General features: G+C 42.0%; 1 protein-coding gene across 1 annotated transcript in view; it reads left to right on the top strand.

Moving 5' to 3' along the window:
- The window catches only part of Arid2 (AT-rich interaction domain 2), a 124,693-nt gene that overhangs the window by 99,309 nt on the left and 2,959 nt on the right, over nucleotides 1-22,425 (top strand). The window contains exons 17-21 of the mRNA XM_028789329.1: nucleotides 9,488-9,626; nucleotides 9,715-9,800; nucleotides 10,861-10,984; nucleotides 11,078-11,169; nucleotides 22,309-22,425. The exon at nucleotides 22,309-22,425 is cut by the window's right edge and continues 2,959 nt beyond it. Coding sequence (XP_028645162.1) covers nucleotides 9,488-9,626; nucleotides 9,715-9,800; nucleotides 10,861-10,984; nucleotides 11,078-11,169; nucleotides 22,309-22,425 — 558 coding nt within the window. The remainder of the gene's footprint in view (nucleotides 1-9,487; nucleotides 9,627-9,714; nucleotides 9,801-10,860; nucleotides 10,985-11,077; nucleotides 11,170-22,308) is intronic.

Raw genomic sequence — 22,425 nt, 5'->3', positions numbered from 1 at the left:
TTTATGGGATTAAAGTGATTGTGGGTGTGCATTTGATTTGCGTGGCAGTGCCTGTCTGTTGTGTCATATGTTCTTAGACGTGGCATTCCACCATAGTGTAGTCAGCTTATCAGGGACAACATTCTTTTTAATTTTTTTTAACATAGGATAGTTTACTTATATTAATGACACGTCTAGTACATACATGCTTAGTGTCCAGAGTAGCCAGAAAAGGCCATCGGATGCTCTGGAAACGGAGGTAGAGACAACTATGAGCTACCATGTGGATGCTGGGAATCAAAACCAAGTCCTCTGAAACAGCAGGAAATGCTCTTAGCCAGTGAGTCATCTCTTCATGATTGGAATCAGCATTCTTTAAAACAGCAACAACTGGCTCTTCATCTCCCAATAACTATCAGTTGCCAGCAGCTGCTCAGCTGGAGGTGGGACTTGACGCTTACCTCCCATTTCCATGATGAGAGTTGGCCTTGCTTGAGACTGCATGAGGCCTCTGTATGCCGTCACAGTCACTGCGGTCATATGCTCAGCTGCCCTGCTGTGTCTGGAGGTGTGACTGCCCTGCCCTGCAGGCATCCCTCACCCTGTGGCTCTTAGAGTATTTGTGCCCCTCTTCTGTAATGATCCCTGAGCCCTGGGAGTAGAGGATGTGATACAGATATCCCAGTTAGAATCAGTCATCGCAGGCTCTTGTTCTCTGCACTTTGGCCAGTTTGTGAGTGCCCAAAAGCCATTACTTTAAGATTTACCAACTATCAGACTGTTCATATAATGTAAATTGATGAGGTTAATACACCTTTCAGTGTCAAATATTTAACATGTTAAAAATATCATTTCAGAGGCTGGAAATCTAGGGTGGTATAATTTAATACTTATTCCTTGGAAGATTATGCATAGAATACAGACAATTGTCAACCATTACTATTTGTTTGTTTGTTTGTTTGTTTGTTTCTCTGTGTGGAGTCCTGGCTATTACTTTCTTGACTGGCTCTGGGTCTGCCTCCCAGCTGCTGGGATTAGAGGATTTGCCACCATGTCTGGCTATTACTAATCTCTTAACCCTAGTTTGTTTTCAAAATTTTTGCCAGCATGACACAATTATAGTTTTAGAAGTACTAAATATAAAAATATGCCTTAGTTTATACCTTGTAATATATTTCTGAGTATTATGGTATGTGAAGGGAGAACATCAGCCCTTCATGGTAGGCATGTGTACCTAGTTTGAGATCAGTTACTTAGCTCTACAATTCTGAAAACTGATGTTTGAAAGCCCAGTTTTAGTATAAAGTGAGATTTCGAGTGTGCCTGGTGCCTGTGTGTACTGAGCAATGTTCAGTCCTCCATCCTGTGAGGATTTTTCAAGGACAGTATGATGTTCACAGTGCCAGATCTTTGTGGGAAGCCCAGTGAGTGTCCATGCTAGGATTTCACTCAGATTCACTTAGATGCCCTATTTTTCCCATTATGAATATGCTCACAGCTCCCTACACCTAAGGCTCAGAGCACAGTGCCAAAGACGGGGCAGAAAGACTTGAGAGTTTGCTGTGAGCTTGTGTCTCTTTATAACGTTGGGAGCTACGTGTATAAAATCCAGCAAGATTATCTGAACATGAACTGAACATGCTAGGCATGCTGAAGTGGACAGGAAACAAGCCTGTGAGGCCTCCACCCTGCAGACAACTAAGGACACTGAGAGGGGGAGTGTGTGTGCGTGTGTGTGTGTGTGTGCGTGTGTGTGTGTGTGTGTGTGTGTGTGTGTGTGTGTGTGTGTAGCATATTTATGAATATATATATATATATATATCCCTATATTGGAAATTTCTTGATCTGACTCCTTACCAGATTGCCTTGGTCAAGGTGTTTTATCACAGCAATAGAAATCCGAACAAGTTGGTACCAGGATAGTGGGGTACTGCTGTGGCAAACTTGACCATGTTGTCTTTGGAAGGATTGTGGAAGGACTTTGGAACCTTGGGCTAGAAAAGCCCGTTGAGTGTTGAACGCTCAGTGAGAGGTTCTGTGGGAAGTTGGAAGATGAGGCTGTTGAGAGCAGTGCAGATGGAGGCCTGCCTGTGACGTTTCAGAGGAAGGAGAGGCTCTGCAGGGACATTTGTGTGAAGATTCTCTGGTCAACTGGAGACGAAGAATTGTCCTGTCCAGCAGGGCATTAAACGGGTCCAGGAAGATCACCTGAAAGAGAAGATGGGAGAAACAGGTGAACACAAGGAACACGGCTTGTCTATAGGCTGATCAAACCGTATTTTTTACTTTTTCCACACAGGGGTTATATACACAGAAAGGCAGGATGTAGGGAAGGGGATGACGCAGGAGCGTAGGTGTTCAATGGGGAGTACAGATATCTTCCAGAACACAGTGTCAGCTGGGTGAAGGTTCAGGGGACAGATCACTATGACTCTGCCTATGATTCACTTGTCCTTATCTAAGTTGGTACTATCCACCAAGGCTACCTATCTACAAGGTCTATGTATTCAGCCTGGCAATTTTCCACCAAAGCTGCTTGTTTACAATAGCTTCTAGCCATCTGTTTCAGTGTTTTTCCACATAGACCCAAGATTTGGTGCTAACAGGCATGTATGTCAGGCCTATTGCTGATTTTAGGCCTGTGGCTGATTTTAGGCCTTCAGTGTATAAGCAGAGCTGCCCATGACAAAGAATCAGCTGTGGTTAACAAGAGACCAGAACCACTAGAGGGAAGCCTTTGCTTTGCTTTACTGGGACATGGATGCTGAGTCAACTGGGGCTGAAGACTCAGCTGTGATTAAGAAGAGAGCAGCATCATGGAGGTGACGTCTTCTGGGAAGTGATACCTGAGAGCACTCACAAGCTGTGTTCCAGAGGCAGCCACAGTTGCACCTCACACTGGCAGCTGGACTTGGGACGGTGTAAGAATCACCCAGATGTTGCTGGTTTTGAAGGCATGAATGGGCATAGAGAGCAGCTGAGGCCTGGCATTGGGACAGTACAGCCGCAGTGGCAGTTGAAGGCCCGGGATTGAAGGGGTCATGCAGAGAAGTTGAGCCTTGCCACCATGAAGAGAGCCTGTGAGAGGCTATTGGTGAAAATGCAGCCCAACATTTTGGAGCTGTCAGTACCATGAGATAGAGGATCGCCGAGGACAACAGTGATGTGGAGCCTGCCTAAGCTTAGGAGACAAGCTGTGTGTCCTGCAGAGGGCAGAGCCTTTGGAGGAGCTCAGAAAATCACGAGTGGATTCCAGACGCTGGACACTGAGTTACTTACATTGCTGGGATTCAGTTTCCCTTTCATCTGATTTTTACTATGCCCTAGTTCTTCCCTCTTAAAATACGGAATTATTTAACTTAATTTTTATACGGAATTATTTAACTTAATTTTTTTTTTTTTTACAGGAACCCAGAGTTAAGAGATTTAGAACTTTTAAAAGAGACTGGATTTTTAAAGAGACCGGATGTGTTTTCAGGACTGAATTTTTAATGTGTTTGACTTTATAAAGATTATTTATATTTTTATGTGAGATCTTAGGGATGCGAAAGGAGAGGTGGTTTAACAGTGATCTGTTTTTGTGTCACATTAACAAGGGGTCAGTTGTGTCAACTGGACACAAACTAAAATCATCAGAGAAGAGGGAACCTTTCTTTTCAGTTAAGAAAAGGCCTCCATAAGATCCGGCTACAGACAAGCCTGCAGAGCAATTGTGTAATTAGTGTTGATGAGGGAAGACCCAGTCCACTGCAGGCGGTGCCATCCCCTAGGCTGATGGTCCTGGAGTCTGTCTATAAGAAAGCAGGGTGAGCAAGGTATCCCTCCATGCCTGCAACAGCTCCTGCCTCCAGGACCCCTCCCTGTGTGAGGTCCTGCTTTGTTGGGATGGACTGTCACCTGGAAGTGTTCCTTGGTCAGGGTGTTTTATCACAGCAATAGAAACCCTAAGACAATATTCACATACATGTAGGCATATAAAGGCTATTAATGAAAAAAGAGACTTTGAATTTGAAAGAGAGCAAGGACAGGAAAGGCAAAATGACACCATAGTACAATCTCAAAAAGAATAAGGCTTTTTTTTTTTAAAGAGCATGCACACAGATTCTTAAATTCTGTGAACAGTATACAAATAAGTTGGCATTTACATTATACACACCTTCTTCCAGTGATACTTCTCAGATGTGGACCTACTATTTCAACCTACTTTTAATATTTTTTGAAAGGTACACATTTTTAAAGTATGCCTTAATGTTTCTAAATATTTGTTTGCTTATTTGTTTGAGACAGGGTCTTACTACATATCCATGACTGGCCTAGAACTCTCTCACTGTATATACCACTTGCAGAAATCTGCCTTGAATTTTGTAATTTCAAACAAATTAATTATGTACTAGTGTATGTACTGTATGTGGGTATATGCACTTCAGTACAAGTGCCTGTCAAGGCCAGAAGCATTATATTCTCCTATGGCTGAAGGTAGACAGTGTAAGCCATCTGTCATGGGTGCTGGGAATTGAAACTCTTGTCCACAGTATTGTGTCCTCTTAACCAATGGGCCATCTCTCCGGATTCTGAATTAGGAATTTTAATAATGAAATTAGAATTGTTTATCTTAACTTAAACTCTTTCATCTGGATATAATGTAACCTGGTAATCCTCCACCAAGGTGATTGATACCTCTTGGTTTATTAGCAGATAGTTATACAGTCTCATTTGGTTATAAAATAATGCGTAACTGTGGTGTTTCTTTTGCTATAAAGTAGTATGTAAAAGAAGTAGATGTCAAGGGTTGAGGTAAAAATTAAATTGTTTTACCACAATAATTTGGTGTAGGTTTTCATGTGTGCTCTTAAATGCTTTTTTTTACATTTATGCATATGTGTTGTATGGTGGAATTTTCCTACAGAAATCACTTGTATATTTCATGCAAATGAAGTGGAAGCTTTTTGTTATTTTGTTTTGCAGGAGGGCTATTAAGAATACTTTTAGGCCGGGTGGTGGTGGCGCACGCCTTTAATCCCAGCACTCGGGAGGCAGAGGCAGGCGGATTTCTGAGTTCGAGGCCAGCCTGGTCTACAGAGTGAGTTCCAGGACAGCCCGGGCTATACAGAGAAACCCTGTCTCGAAAAACCAAAAAAAAAAAAAAAAAAAAAAAAAAGAATACTTTTAGACCATTAAGAGAAAAAAGGCTGCCAAGAACTAAGACAACAAAATGAATCTGAGTGAAACTGTTGTTTAGTCTCTGAGATGTGCCTTATACTGCAGTGTTTTTTTTGTTTTGTTTTGTTTTTTATTTTATTTTTCGAGACAGGGTTTCTCTGTATAGCCCTGGCTGTCCTGGAACTCACTCTGTAGACCAGGCTGGCCTCGAACTCAGAAATCTGCCTGCCTCTGCCTCCCAAGTGCTGGGACTAAAGGCGTGGTGCCTGGCCGCAGTGTTTCTTTTTAAATTGATCTTTTGAATATGGTGGGTTTGTTAAAACATAGTGCTGCATTATATATTACTGATGTGTTTCTGTGTGTGTGACCTTTGAGTAGACTGCAAGGTTCTAAAGGGTAAGCATGAGGAAATGGGTGTGTGCCTGTCCTGATTCTGGTAGCCTGCTGCTAGGACCTGCTGTGAGCCCGCTGTCTGGGTTTAAGCCAGGTTTAAATGCTTTGTTGTTGTTCTTTCATTTTGTTGAGGATATGGTTTTTGTTTGTTTGTTTTCTGTTTTGTTCTTCTAATTTGAGTATTTTGCTTAGTGACTATGTAGGGCCAGGGCTGCTGGAATTAGGAAGCTTAGTGTTATGTTAATTATATCCACTAGAACCAAAGCCTACTGTAGGTAAGAAAGAAAAACTTAACTAAAGGGAAACTGCTCTGGAGAGAAGTGTACCCTGAGCTGATGGTTCTCAGTTGTTTAGTTAACGAGCAGAGGAACTGGGGTTTCCTTCTGTACTGTTATTTTTGAAAACTGTGTGTACCTTTTGATAGTTGCCAGTGATTGAGAAAAATAGCAGATAAGGTTAATACATTAAAAATTATCAAATGTTAAATTTTATAATGCTTTGCCAAATATTGGTAAGTTCTAATTCCTGTCTATTGAGAGTAGCAATATGGAGGGGAAATATGCTTCTATCTTAGCCAGTGGGAGGGGAGCCAGGCCACGGGAGCATACTTGTGGGAGGCTGCTTTTCTCCTTCCACCATATGATGGGTCCTGGCATTCAAACTTGGATCATCAGGCCTGCTGACAAGGGCTTTCTCTCACAGGCCTTCACATCATATTCTTAAACATTGTACTAAGTAGGAAGGGAAAGATAGAAGGTACAAAGAAGGTAATTATTGTTGACGGAACAACATAGAACTCAGCGAATAGCTCATAGGACAGCCTGGGCACGGCAGCTCAGACTGGAGGGCAACAGGAGGTGATGACAGAGTCTGGATAGAGAGCAAATACAGAGGAAGAACTGAGACTGCACATTCCTTCAGTAAGAGTAACTGTCTAACTTAGAGAGAAAGGTACAACTGGAACATTGTATCTGTGTTCAAACTCCTAGCCACGGAAGAAGACTTGACTTTGAGGAGTGGTGACTGCTGAGAATAGCATGATAATGGGGCACTGATAGAGGCATGTCAGCTTGGAAACCTGAGGCTGTCTCAGAATTAAGACAGTCTGGGCCATGATGTATGTGTTTAATCTCAACACTTGGAAGAGTTCAAGGCTAGTCAGAGCTACACAGTGAGACCTTGTCTAAATAAACAAAAAGAGTTAACAAAATGGGCAGATGAGCGTACAAGACGCTTCTGTTACCACTGATGTCAGCAAACACAGTGCTCTCACTGATACAGCTCACATTTACTTATGGCTACCAGGTGACTTCACAAATAACATTAAAACTAGATTTCCAGTAAGTGAAAATTTCAAAGTGTTTTCTGCCCAGAGGAGTCACCTTGTAAGCCCATCAGGAGGAGCGTGTTCCCATGTGTGCTAACTGTAACCGTTTTCTACAGAAGGCAGTGAGCTATGCTAAGGAAAATACTTTAACAATTGGAATCAAGGTTAACTAGTGCGGGAATGGCAGGCCATGTCCAGCATGCAGTCAGCAGCACTTCCACTTGTTCTCACAAGTACAACAAAGGGGCTCTGAGAGGAAGCACACCATGGCTTTAGTGCTACTGGGAGTCAGATCACAGGAAAGTATTATTTCTCTTTGATTGATCTTTAATTTTCAAGTCTATTAAAAATGTAAATGAGCCTACTGAGTGGTCCCTCCTCACGCACATCAGCTAGAATCCCCATGCGTGTTTCCTTGCTTGCCCAGCTCACCATTGGGAGAGTGGGGGGCATGTTGAGGCAGCAGCCTGCTAAGTAGCTTAGATTGGCACCCTCGAACCTCAGCCTTCTAAGTATCGGGATTACAAGTCTGTGCCACCCAGCTCTCCCTCCAGTACTGTATTTGTAAAATTCAGAGCTTTTATCATCTTAGTTTAGAAGCCTCCGCTGGTTTTCGAACCCACATGATCATTGAAACCAGCTGCATCCACAGATACTTTAGAACTGCATCCTGAGCTACCACAGCCCAAGAGTGGCTCGTATGGACAGAGTAGTCAGAAAAGAAAAACGGAAAGAGATTTGCAAGGAGGTAAAAGGGTAATGGACTGGAGAAAGGAACAGATAGTGATGGACAGGCAGAGTGATGAACACTGACAAACCAGTGACGCACAATTGTATATATCTGAGTAGCCAGATTGATATGAGGAAATGCTGTCTGGCTAGGCGTGGTGTGTGCCTTCACTTCAGCACTAGACAGTACAGACATGAAGATGGCCATTTGGGCCAGCATTGCTGGATGTGCTGACACACCCTTTAATGCTAGCACTTGGGAGGCAGAGGCAGGCTGTGAGTTCAAGGACAGCCAAGTCCAGGATAGCAGGGGCTATTACACAGAGAAAACCTGTCTTGAAAAAGCAAAACATTAGCCATCTTTTTTTTTCCCATCATTAGCAAATTGCCAACTTCACGTATCACAAAGTTGACTAATGTATTCTGCAAAAGGCTTGACATTACCAGTTCTTTTTGACAAATCACCAATGGTGCATTTGTATTTAAGGTATGTACAAACAACCTTCTTTATCGAAGGAAGATACATGCTGAGACATGGGTACTTAGGCGATTTTTTCATTGTATAGATATTATGGAGCCTGTATATACAAAAGCCTACATAGAGAGCCTGCTACACAAGAACTCTTCAAGTAGAAGGGAAAATTTGAATAAGGCAGTCACATATGTCATCATTACCAAGTGCCTTATTTTATATATTGGCTACTGTCCTTTGTGTGGCTGGCTGCATTTGTTTACACTGGTTACTTACTGCACCAAGTTGGCTACTCACTTAACGTAGGAAGCTTTAGTCACATCATAATTTTACGGGCCATATATCCAGCCATGTATGTCATCTGTCATTGACTAAAACGTTGTATAACACCTAAATTCTTTTTAATTAACAACGAAATCTCAGTGAAATTTCAACAGAATAAGAAATCTTCCTCATAGTAACAGCGTATATAATAGCATTTCAGTTATTTTGTTTCATGGGAGTGAAATAGTATTTGGAGTACTTAAAATTAAAAATGGATATCTTGATTTTAGATTTCATAAATGTCCTTGGTATTTCTATAGACAAATATGAATAGAGATAAAATTTGTAATCTGTGACTTTTTAGGATTATCTTTTATAATTAGTAATCACAGTCTTCGTTACATCTGTTTAAGTGTCCAACATTGCCTACGCTGATGCTGATTTGAGATACTGATGTGTGATACACATTAAAAATTGCTTGGGGGACTAGAAAGATGCTCAACACTGAAGAACATTTGCTGCTTATGCAGAGGACTTGGGCTCTCTTCCCAGCCCCATAGGGCAGCTCAGAATCACATGTAACTTAAGTGCCAGGGCATCCAACTCCCTTTTCTGACCTTTGGGGGTACCAGGCACACAGCTGACACATATGCATATGCACAAGTAAAGTACTCATACACAGAAAAATAATCTAGCCTTTAAAAATATTTTAATTGGTTTAGATATAGACACACTTACATAAAAACCATAAAAAATAGAATCCAGTGCCATTTGCTGGACTCTGAAAGTACCTTCATGTACGCACTTGAGTGCCTGCATACACTCACGCACGCACGCACGCACGCACATACATACATCTATACACAATCAAAAAATATAATCTTTTCTTTAAAAAAGCTATAGCCGCCAGGCGGTGGTGGCACACGCCTTTAATCCCAGCATTTGGGAGGCAGAGGCAGGCGGATTTCTGAGTTCGAGACCAGCCTGGTCTACAGAGTGAGTTCCAGGACAGCCAGGACTACACAGAGAAACCCTGTCTCGAAAAACAAAAACAAAACAAAACAAAAAGCTATAGCCAAGATTTCTTTTTTTTAAATCTATTATATCAATGTAATTTAAAGAACTTATCTAAGTTTCAAACTATTTGCCTTTTCTTTCTGTAGGTGGTTTCAGACACCCTCGCAAGTGTTCTATCACGCAGCTACTGAACACGGAGGAAAGGACGTGTATCCAGGGCAGTGTCTTTGGGAAGGCTGTGAGCCTTTCCAGCGGCAGAGGTTCTCCTTCATCACCCACTTACAGGTATGCTCTCAGGATGCTACCTGCTTAGCATCTCCTCTGCTCAGAGTCAAGATCGTGATGTGTATCTTTTACTTTTTTTCTCCTTAAGGATAAGCACTGTTCAAAGGATGCTCTGCTTGCAGGATTAAAACAAGATGAACCAGGACAAGTGGCAAATCAAAAAACTTCTACCAAGTAAAGAAAATTAATTTACTTACTAATGCGCATAAAGAACAAATAGCCCCTACAATGGTCAGAGCCTGTCTCCCGTTCTTGGCACTGAAAACAAAAAGTAGAAAACTAGGGAGACACAGACCAGCACAAAGAAACCATGCATGGGAAACTCAAGCCTGTAGGCTAACCCAGCTCATAGTACCCAGCATGTGACTTGGCTAAAGCACATAACTGCTCTCCAGAGATAACTCTCCATAGGGGTCTCTTTCATAGCAGCTGCACTGTGTGCTCTGTAGGGAAGCCCCAACTTTGGAAACAAGTCATATCCTGGATTACATATGAAGATTATTTCTATATTATATTTTTAATATCCAGAATTTATGTCTAAAATAATCAGAAATATTTCTAGTTCACAAGTTTCAAAAGAAACCCAAATTGTTAGAATGTGCCCACCAGTGCAGTGTCCACCGCAGCCTTCCAGCACAGCAGGCCATGCAACCTGTCCACTTGGCCAGAGACTGGCATTCTGAACTGTAGCAGCCGTGCAGCCTGCCGTCCTGTGTTTTCCATGAGAATGATGGCACTTTTCCTTATGACTCCTTTCTGTTGCAGTAACGGGTTGAAAGGAAGACTGTTTAAGAAAGCAGTATGATTGCTGTCCTTAGTCTAGGTTCTGATACACTGGGCAGCTTTCTTCCTGATCTAAAATTGCAGGCTGTTTGCTTACTAGGAAGCAAACAGCCAGCTTCTTCATATTACTGTCAAAGATAACTCTACACCTTTGATGCTGTCTTATGCTACAGTTATTGCCTCCTTACCTCTCATAGTAACAGAGATGAACCATGCAGAGCACCTGTTGTTTGCTCTGAAACTGACAGACTGAATGGTGTGCAGCACTGTGTCCTATAATGCCAGCAGTAGGGCAGACAGGGAAAGGCCTGCCTGAGCTCCATAGTTAAGACCCTGTCTGAAAGCAAAGGGAGAGGCTAGAAAACACAAGCCCAAAAACAGCCGATTGTGTGGGCTGGGGGTGGGGCACGGTTGTCTGTGTGCAGCTAACACTGTCTGTCTGATAATTTAGGCAGCCTGCTGTGGGGGGCACAGGCTCTGCTCCAAGAGCCCAGAAGGCCATTGCAAGCCACCCCAGTGCTGCACTCATGGCTCTGCGGAGAGGCTCGAGGAGCCTTGTTTTCCGAGACTTTACAGTAAGTGCCCTTAAAACCCTTCCCCATAGAGGTGTGGCCCTGTGTGATTTAGATCTTTATTCTTTTTTTTTTTTATTTTCCATTCTTTTTAAGGATGAAAAAGAGGGACCAATAACTAAACACATCCGACTAACAGCTGCCTTAATATTAAAAAATATTGGTAAATACTCAGAGTGTGGGCGCAGGTGAGTAATCCATTTCCATAACCAAAGCAAACTGACTGTTTTCATACATGAGTAACATTACCTGTCTCTTACTTGCTGTTTATCCTGATTGATTTGTGAATGTGTCCAAAAACTTATGCTAAGGCTGGGCCCTCATGATCTCTTCAAAGCCAAAAACAGAAAACAAGCCTTTAACCTGTTTTATTGTCAATTTTCTCCCTGGCCTTAGCATTTACAGGAAAAAAAGTTCTCCTAAGGAAGAACCCTAAGAGGGGATTGCCCATTTGCATCATGTCGAATCAGCTCCGTTCCCTCTGACAACGGGTGTTTTAGATAAGCCTGTCAGAGCCAGGAATGTTCGGTGTCACTGTAATACTGTTGATGTTGTATCATTTCTTTCTAGTGGACTTGAAAAAGAGTGTAATCTGTAAGTGTGTCTGGAAAGCAAGGAACGAGGTTTTATCCTTGAGAACCTGTGCTGCCCTGTCTTCTGCAGCAGTGGTTCTCAGCTCCCTCCCCAGTGCTGCGGTCCTTTAATCCAGCTCCTCGGGTCACGGCGACCCGCAGCCTCCCCGTCATGTTCACTGCTACTTCATAACTGTGAGGTTGCTACTGTTATGAATCTTAATGTAAATAGTTTTGGAGATAGACAAGTGAGGGAGTCACAGCCCCCAGGCTGAGAGCCACGGATCTACAGGGTCTCCCCTCAGCCCATCTCCTGTTTACTCCTCCGCACTCTCAGCTAAGCAGCCTGCAAGCTGTCAGTGCCTCTTACTTAATAGACCCATCTCACCAATGCCTTCTAACTGTACCTAGTCACATTGTTTTAGGTATTATAATACTTAAAGTAGATTTTTTTTTCAAAGCATAAAAACTGGAATTAATTACTAAAGAAGGTTAGTTGTACTGTATCAGCTTTTAGGTTTTCGAGTGATGGTATTTTGAAATGAACATACAACTGCATCGTTTCTCCCTCCCGTTTCCTCCAGCTCCTCTAGTGTCTGCCCCAGCCTGCTCACGCACGCACACGTGCACGTTACTTGTATATACATGATTTCAGGGCTGTTGACTTGGGATTAGTTAACCAATTAAGAGGTTCATGCCCAGGGAAGACAACTTTTTTCTTCTCTCAGCAAGTGAAATTGGCTGTAGTTCTTCGTCTGGTAGTAGGCTCCGTACCATATTAGCATGCCTATTGGTCATGTGCTTATTTAGGCAGCTGTGTTGTTAGGCTTCATGGATGTAGTTTCCCTGTCATTTCTCAGAGACACAATCTCATAGCAAATTTCCTGGCTCCTAAAATATCTCTGCCCTCTTCTGTGTTTCTGAGCCTTAGCTGCAGGAGTGTGTTGTGTGTGTGTATCTGTTGGACTGGGTAACACACAGTCACTTTTTCTCTACCTTTGGCTTACTTGTGGTTTTCTGTGGTGGTTACTGCCTGTGGCAAAAGTAAGTTTCTTGGATGAGGAACTAGAGCTACCTCTATCTGTGGGTTAAGCATAAACATTCTAAAGTTAACAATTAGAAATCATGATTTAGTAGTTTCAGTAGTAGGCTCTCTTCTAAGATCTGTGACCTCTGTAGCCCCAGGTAGCTTGTGATGTTTCCAACACCAGGAGTGCTTTCCTTCTCTTGAGTAGGCCTTAAATCTAGATAGCTGTTGGTCACTGCCAAGTTATGTGCCTCTGCTGTGCCCATAGGAGTCTCTTGCCATGCTGACCATTGTTGTGGCTCATAGGCATTACAGCCATGGAGCACTGTGGATTGCTTCCCTGTCTTGTAACCTTACACAGCACCTTCTAGTGCTGTTATGAAATTTAGTCCCCAGGGAGGACTAAATTCTTCATGTCATTTTTCACAAAAGGAAAAAAAATAAAAACTATCCTAAAATTCGTAAAACACCCTGGATAGCCCAAGAAACCTGAACCAAAAGAACAGTGTTAAAGGGATTATAATTCCAGATTTCAGGATATATTGCAGAGCTATAATAATAAAGCCAGAAGCAGTGTATAGTAATGGCACCAAATCATACATGTAGACTACAGAAGCAAAATGGAAGACCCAGGCATGAGCACATGCAACTTCAGAGACGACAAAAGACATTGGAGAACAGAAACATGTGTGACCAATGGTGGCAGGGAAACTGAGTGTCCCAGGCCAAAGAATGAAATTGGACCTGTATCCATCACTCTACATAAAAACTAACCCCAAATGGATCAAAGTAAGTGTTAGAATAAAAACATACATAGTAATCTATAAGATACAAGTGTAGAAAAGGACTTTTTAAAATAGGATCCCATATGCTCAGGAATTAAGGCCAACAATTGACAAGTGGGACTTTATAAAACTAAGAAGCTTCTTTACAGTTAAGAGACAAGCAATCCAGTGAAGAGGAAGCCTACAGAACAGGAAAGAACTTTTCCAAACCTCAAAATAATTCACCAAAAAATAAAATTGTAAAGTCACTAAAACAAATGACCCATTCAAAAAGTAAACTATAGATCTGCATACATTTCTCAAAAGAAAAAATAAAAATGGCTAAATAAATCTTATAAAAATGTTGATTGCACTGTCAATTAGAGAAAAGCAAATCAAATAATTTTGAGGTTTCCTCTCACCCCAGTAAGAATGGCAAACATCAAACAAATGCTGGAGAGGATATGGGGGAGGGAGTCCTCGTTCACACTGTTGGTGGGATTGCAAGCTGCTAAGGCCCTCGGGAAATAAGTGTATAAAATTCAAAAGGCTAAAAATAAATGGGCCATGTTGTCCAGCTCTACCATCCCTGGGCATATGCCCAAAGGACTACACACTGTACTCCAGACGCTTGCTCTGCCTTGTCACTGCTGTTCTGCTCACAGTAGCCTGGAAAGGGGGACAGCCTGAGTGTCTTCAGGTGACAAGTGGAAACAAATGTGATCTTCACTGTGGATACTATTAACATGTAAAGAAAACTGCAACTAGCAGATCAGTGGATGGAACTAGAAAGTATGTTGAATGTGGTAACAGACCCAGGAAGACAAATATCTCAGGAATCATTTTTTGTTAATGTGCAACATGAAAAATACCCAGTTTGATTTTGTGTTGGGGTGTGTTGGTTTGATTTGCTTTGGGTGCTAGAGACTGATACAACACCCAAACATGCTAGGCTAGAACAGGCCTCAGCAAACCAGTGCCTTTGTACATCACAACATGTTCCTCCTCCTTCCTCAGCCTCATGTGCATTGTAGTCTGCTTTGAATCACAGACAAGATCATGGAAGCTCCTACTCACATCAGACTCTTTCATCTTCCTTTGAACTTCATTCCAGGGTTCTGCTGTCCTTCCTCTCAGTATATCCTTCTGGGTTTCTTCGTCTCTGGTTCTGCTCAGATGAGCACTACTTTCTCTAGCCTTTCTTCTTTCTTTTCTCTGTCCGTCCTCCTCCCCCCCTTTTTTTTTTACATGTTTTCTTTGTGTGTAGGAGTTTTGCTATAGGGATGTCTGTGTATCATGTGTGTTCAGTGCCTATAGAAGCCTGAAGCAGGGGCAGGATCTTCTAGAACTGGAGTTAGAATGGCTGTGAGCTGCCATGTAGTTGCTGGGAATTGAACCCAGGTCCTCTGGAAGAGCAGCCAGTGTCCTCCCCACTCAGACTGCTCCCCAACTCCATGTCCTTCCTCATGAGGCATTTTTCTTCCTGTTAAATTTGTTGTTGTTGTTGTTCTGTTTCTCTAGGCTGTCTGTTCTGTAAACAATTTTAACATCTTTCTCTACTAAGCCATGTTCCGGCTGCACTACCTCCCGGATGAACACTAGAGTGCTTTCCAAATTGTACACCCAAGGTTACCACACCGGTTCCTGGTGTCTTCCCCATGCCTTAGTCTCCTCCAGAGCACACTGCCCCACGACTGCATGTGGAGTTCTTTGAAGGTAGAGATTGAGTATTTATTTAAATTGTTGCTTTTCAGCACCAGACATACATGTGAAAGTGATACTCACCCAGTGAGTGTGTGACAGACAGAAGAAAGGAGACTAGCAAGTCCCTTTTTTCCTACGGATCTAATTGGAATTTGTGCGCTGAATTAGAATTCCCAAAGAACGTTTCCTTAGAGCTGCTCCTAACATCTTGAGTGCATGGTAGGGGCTCAGATGGCAGAGCCTGGTTCCCTGACCAGAAGTCCTGTGCTGTGCTTGTGCTCTGGTTAACTTCATATTGTGCGAACTCTTGTCTTCCAGATGTCCTCTGGCATATCAGTGCTTAGGGTGTAAGAATAGTTGGACCCTAATAGTGTCAGCCACCATCAGGCAAGACTATGGAGGGCACATCACAGGGATTGCAAGTCTGAAGTCAGCCTGGGATGCCTGTGAGACACGTGTGTCCCTCTGGTGAACATCTCCTGTGTTGCTTGAGAGCACTGAGCATCTGGGAGAGCCCTGCATGTGAAGGAGCTAGCAAGGAACCCATTTGCCCGTGGAGTAGTACTAAGACAACCTTCTGTTTTCATAACGTGAGGTCAAGAGCTAGATGGTGGCTTCCCTTTACTCCTCCACATAGTTCCCTACACTATGGAAGATACTAAGGTTTTTGTGAGGGTGTTTTGTTTTGATGTCAGGATCTGTTAGTATAAGTAATGCCTTCTGATTAAGTTTCAGCTCTGGAGAAGTCTCAAGATTTGTCTTCTTTTGCTAACTATATACTTAGATCTTATTTGAAAATCAAATAGTGCTTTTTAAAATTTTTTTTTAATTTTTGTTATATTTTGTATGTATGGGTGTCTTGCCTTGAGCTATGTTCCCCATTTGTATGCCTGGAGCCAGTGGAGGTCAGAAAAGAAGAACATCCAATCCCCTCGATTGTTGTGAGCTACATACCTATCCACTGGTCTGAAGTTGGGCTGGCAGCCCAATAGAGCAGAAGAGAGACCCCAGAGTACACCTCACACAGCTGAGGGATCTTTAATAAGGGAGCCAGCCTCTCAGTCTCTGGGAAAACGAGACTTGTATCTGTGAAAGAAACTGAACAGCTGATAGTGCCATATATATCTTAGCTCAAAATAGATCAATGAGTTTTAGCAATAAATGAGCTAAAACTACTAGCCAGTTAGAAGGCATGCGGCAAAGGCTTCCTGTCATTGGACTTCCTGTCATTGGTTCTACCAAATCAAAAGCAGAGCCAACAGAATGCAGGCAAACAGGACTGCATCAGAAGTAAAACGTGCATAAGAAAAGACATTGCCAACAGTAAATGGCAACCCTGAGTGAGAAAAAGTAATTGAAAAATCACATATTTAGTAAGGGGTTAATATTGAGACTGTATACAAAAGTCTTAACTGCTGAGGAAACCTGCAACAGCTAGCTCCTTAGGAAGAGAAAACAGTTGTAGTATTAAAGTGGGGCGTTACGAAGCCTTAAAAGGAAGAGTGCTGATGCATGCCAGAGCCGTGAACCCTGAGGTCATCCTCTGAAGTAGAGCAGGCACCGAGGGCTGGGTCTCAGTTCTTTCTATATGATTACCAGAACAAGCCTAGACAGACCGATCAAGGCAGTAGTTGTCAACCTGTGGGTTGAGACACTTTAGACAAATCTCTGTCTCTAAAAAGTGACATTACAGTTCATAATGGTAACAAAGTTACAGGTGTGGAATATCAACAAAAGTGTTTTGGTTGGGGGGCAGCACAACATGAGACACTGACTGTATTAAGGGGTCACCGCATTAGGAAGATTGGGAAGCACTGCATTAAGTAGAGAGAATGAGTGAGAACTGCTGTTTCATAGCTATAGAATGGTGTATTTGAAGATAGAGACAGCGGTTACACTGTAGGATCAGTGCACTTACATTATCAAAGTGGGAAACTTCATGTTACGTTTCCATAAAAGGTAATGAAAAAACAAGAAGAGAGTCTTGGGAAGAATGGGAGGTGACAGCTGCTGTGCTTGAGCTTCTATTTGGAATGAAGGAAATACTCAAACGTAACTGTAGCCATGCTTGCACAATTAGCAATGAGTTGTTTTTAGTGTGTAAAGTCATGTCACAGTAAACTGCCTTTCAGTAGAATTGAGGAAACCATCAAGGAGGCAGTCACATGCCCCCTTCTTGCCTCTCCCCCGCAGCTTCATGAATTTGAGCAGATTCTTCTGGTATTTATTGTTTAAGAATATGGCTGTGTGGGGCTCGAGAGATGGCTCAGTGGTAAAGATGCTGGCTGCTCTTCCAGAGGATCGAGGTTCAATTCCCAGTACCCACATGGTGATTTATAACCGTCTGTAACTTTAGTCCCAGAAGATTTGATGCCGTCTTCTGGCCCCAGAGACATCAGGTCACCAGGCATTCACATGGTACACAGACAAACATGCAGTCAAAAGATTCTTACACATAAAAATGTTTAAAGATACATATATCTGTGTTCTCATTCCCCAATCTGTGTTGTCTAGATAAAGAATTCCAATTTGGAAAGTGGTTTTGCTGTGGCATCTTCTCCACCTGTGCTTCTAAGTCTAGTGGCATTTTGGGTCACAGTTTTTTACATGTGATCTTATTTTTCCACTCAGAGTTCTAATGTATTTCTTCTGGCTTTCTAAAATTTAATAACTATGATACTTTGTAGGTTATTTTAACTGCTACCCCAAAGTTGTACATATCAATGGGGTGTTCTGTGATATTTGGATACATACACGCATTACATAATGTGTAAGGCCTGTCTTCATCCTTTTATTATTTCTTTATGGTAAAAAAACCCTCAGATTCCTTTCTTCTACCCCTTTGAAATGTATACCTTACTTTTCATGCAGTAGCACAGCAGAGCCTCTGTCCCAAACAGATGAACCTTTCTCCATTTTCCTTCCCCTTCGCTCCTTGGCGTCTCTAAGTACCATCGACTGAACTTGATTAAGGTTAACCTTTGGCGTTTCCATGCATGAGGTCATTTAATACTCGCCTTTCTGGGCCTGGCTCACTTCATGTAATGAGTGGCAGTGAGCTCTGGACACACTCTGTTTGTATGTTTTGTGCTGTTTGTTTTAGTGGCTGATTAGCATTTTGTTTATGTGTGTACCATGTTGTCTTATTCATTCATTAGTTGATGGACATTTAAGATGTTTCCACTTCTAGCTTTTAGGAATGGTATTGTAGTAAACATGACAGAGTGGTTTTATTTTGTTAGCTTTTCATTAGTGCAGATGTATAGAACAAGTTGCAAGCAGAGATCTTGGAGAAAAGAGGAGCAGGTGGAAAAGAAAAAGATTGCCTTTAGAGTGTGGTAAACGGGGCTGGACAGACAGCTCTGCGGTGTAAGATTATTTCTAAAGGACATGGGTTCAGTTCCCAGCATCCACATGGCAGCTCACAACTGTCTGTAACTCCAGTTCCAGGGCATCTATTACCTTGACACAGACATACATGCTGGTAAAAAAAAAAAAAAGATGCACATTAAAGAAAAATAATTCAAAAAAAAATGGAAGAAAAACCATAGTGAGCATCTTCTCAGTGGGAGCATTTGACAGGAGGCTGGCTCATCCCCTGACCTTACTTCCTCCAGCTTAGAGCACACCACTCAACCCTCGTGTCCATATGTGAGTACACGTGTACACATACACACACACACACACACACACACACACACACACACAAACACGTTATCAGAGTGTCAGTGCATTGATGAAGTTAACTGCTTTCCCAAAGCCTCCACAAAACAGACTTTAAATACCTCTTGAGATCTAGACCTAAGAGTTGCCTTTTCTGTGAGAAGTATATAGGGGTAAGGTATCTGTACTGTTTTTCTGACATGTAGTGATTTATATTCTCACCAGCAGTTTCCATGGTTTTGTCTTTGATAGTCAGTCATCGTGGTTAGAGTGAATGGGTATAATGGCTTCTTTTGCGTTTCTCTGGTGACTGATGCTCAGCCGTCGTTATGTCTCCAGTAAGGAGGTGACTATTTTGGTCAGTCACCTATTCTTGGTTACTTGGATTTTGCTTGTTGAGATTCTGGTATCCAAGATGGCCTGAATATTAATCCTCTGTCAGCTGCACATTCTACAACTAGCTTCTCGACCTTGAGAGTTGTTCCCATTGCTAGTCAGAAACTTGTCAGTTAGTAGTTAGCTAGCTAGCTGGTTGGCTGTTAGTTTCCTGTGCTTTTTGGAATTTTCCCTAAAGCCCATTCCCATAGCCCAAGGTGTTGTGCTGTATTTTCTTTTTTTTTTTTTTTTTTTTTTTTAAATTTTATTTATTTATTATATGTAAGTACACTGTAGCTGTCTTCAGACACCCCACAAGAGGGCATCAGATCTCATTACAGATGGTTGTGAGCCACCATGTGGTTGCTGAGATTTGAACTCATGACCTCTGGAAGAGCAGTCAGTGCTCTTAACCACTGAGCCATCTCACCAGCCCGTGCTGTATTTTCTTGGGACAGAAATACCTTACAGATGAGTTGCATTGTTTTGAATTTGTTTTGATTGTTGACAGTCTACTTGTGGGCCATCTCTGTTTCTGTTTTCGCATCTTCTTCGGGTGGCTGGTGATGCGCACAGTCCTTCAGTTCTTCTGTTTCTATGTCTGTGACAGTACTGTGCTGCTCTGGATGCAGGTTCTGGGGTTTTATTTCAGTGAGCTCTTTAGTTGAATCAGTGCATTGAATATGAATCCATACACTTTAATAATGACAAGTTTTCATGTTTCTTTCCTTTCTTTGGGTTTAAATTTTTTTCCAGTCTCTTCAGGAAATCTTTTTTGTTCAGTACTCAGACCTGTTGAGTTTGCTGTCTTGTCATCTCTCTGGAGGATGTTTATACTTGTGGTTTTTCAGTTTTTCCTGTTCTTTTATACAGTTGTTCTTTTCTCAAATGTTTTGAGTATTTTAGGGTTTCCTCTGTATTTTAAGAATAAAGCCGGGCAGTGGTTTCACACCTTTAATCCCAGCACTAGGGAGGCAGAGGCAGATGGATCTCTGAGTTCCAGGACAGCCAGGGCTACACAGAGAAACCCTACCTTGAACCCTCCTTCAAGGCCCTGTTCTCAAAATGCAGCAAAGAAAGTGTGTCAGAGTGCCGAGTTCTGGCTCCCTGCTTCTTTAAGTGATCTTAGTGAGCTGGCTTGTTTATATGCAGTCCCCCAATGTCAGTTCTGTAGGGAGGGTTTGTTTTTGTTTTCTCCATGAAGAACCTCTGATTTTCTCACCTTTTGTAGGTAGGCAGTTTTCAGAACAGTTACCATGAGGGCTTGCATTCTGGAAATGAGAGGGAAGAAGGTCCCTCATGTCTCTTAAGCCTGGTTTCCACTGACTGACTCTCCTCCCCCTCTCCTACACTGCCCATTTCGAAAATCTGTATGTTTTGTTTTGCAAGAAAATAAATTTATTGAATTTTGGTGCTTTTGGTAGGATATAAACTTTTCAAATTGTTTGGTTTTCCTAAAAGGTAATTTGTATCTTAAAAAATGTTTCTATTAATACAACTTAGACCAGCATATGAAATTGAAAATTCCAGAAAAAAAAGAGAAGGCTCTGGATATAGCTGTGTCCAGAGGTAAAAGCATGTATGGGACCCTAAGTATAATCTCCGGCACAGCCGCCCCCCCCCCCCCCCAGTGTTTTCTTTGGTTTTGAGACAAGTCTCTCTCTATATAACCCTGGCTAGCCTAGAATTCTACATAGATCAGGCTGGCCTCGAACTTAGAGGTCCATCTGCCTCTACCTCACAAGTGCTGGGGTTAAAGGCACATGCTTCTCAGCTGAGCTAAGTTTGGTTATTGTTTTATTTTTATAGAAAAATCATATCATTCTCAGTTGATTTTAAAGTTTGTTAAAATTTTGAGAAGTCATGTTTAAAGAGTCCAGAAAGCAAAATTTTCAATTTTTGTAAAGTAGTAACCCTCAGACACAACAGTAAAGTCCTACTAGTCCCACAGAACCCTTCCCCACCCTCACCAGCCAGCCTCTTCCTCCCCCTCTCATCTCTCCCAACTTACCATTGTCCTAATCAGGTTATTTTAAGTGACTTTAACTTGATCAGACAATGGGGTTTTCACAACAGAAATTGATGAGATTGATTTCTGGGGTTGCATGTAGCAGTGCTGTGTTCATATTACTGGGTTACAGAGTTAGGATTCCTGGTTTGTTCCTTTGGTAGCCACATTTTGTTCCTAGTCATGGAGAGTGAACTGGGGGCCTTGTACATTCTGTGCAACTGTTCCACCACCAAGCTATCCCCAACCTTCCACATTAAGTGTGAAGTCAGAATTCCATGAATGACTTCTCTACAGGGATTTTTTTCACACTTTGAGTAATATCTTCACCTCTTTTCCTCCTGTTTTTTGTTCTTTTTCTAAGGTGTTTTTAATCATCTTAGTTTCACCTACATTTATGTATATGTGCCACAGAGAAGTCAGAAAGGGTCATATTCCCTAGGACCAGTTACAGTAAACTGTGAACCACTTGACATGGGTAATCGGAACCAAACATGGGTCCTTGGCAAGATCAGGCTGTTAACCACTGAATGATCTCAACAGTCCCTTCTGGTTTCTTTTTCTAGGACTTTAATGAAAATAGTGAAGTTCTTGGGAATTCTCATTGTTGTGTGACTTGTCTTCCACATGTTAAAAATGAAAGTCATCACACTTAAGTCCAACTTGAAATGACTGTAAAATGAACATTCTGTTCATTGCATAGCTTGAGTATTGACAGTTGCGTGTTCTTGCCTTAGTCTCCAGCCCTTCTGTTCTCTCTTCCATCTAGCTGCTTCCTCCTTGTCCTCCTCAGCCCACAACTCTTTACTGGTGACACTCACTCCCACTGTCTTATAGTCATAACCACATCAACTGTGACCTTTGTAGTAGAGCGTTCAAGTTCATAAATGTGTTTGTTGCTTGCCAACAATTTTCTGACTTGTGAAATTCGTAAAATCCCAAATGAAGATACAAAAATACGCTGTGTAACATTCTGCGGCTACAGACCCTGACCAGCTAACGTGTCAACTGAGTTTGAGGTGCAGCAGTTGGTCTTATTTTACTAATGAGTGAGTCGTTATTAGTAGTTTGAGCCTCCTCTTTCTACAAAGCTGTATCACACTGGCTTGAGTGTGAGAATGTAGGATATTTTTATTTTAGTTGTATAATCTGTGATAAGGAATCTTAACTATGATCCTGGAGACTGACAATCTGTGTTTCGTTTTGTTTTCTAGATTGTTAAAGAGACATGAAAACAACTTATCAGTGCTAGCCATTAGTAACATGGAAGCTTCCTCTACCCTTGCCAAATGCCTTTATGAACTTAATTTTACAGTTCAGAGTAAAGAACA

This window comes from Grammomys surdaster, unplaced genomic scaffold, assembly GCF_004785775.1.
Source record: "Grammomys surdaster isolate TR1022 unplaced genomic scaffold, NIH_TR_1.0 125818, whole genome shotgun sequence".
Classification (NCBI taxonomy): Eukaryota; Metazoa; Chordata; class Mammalia; order Rodentia; family Muridae; genus Grammomys; species Grammomys surdaster.
The sequence above is the reverse complement of the archived record's forward strand: the minus strand, read 5'-3'. Positions and strand labels throughout refer to the sequence as shown.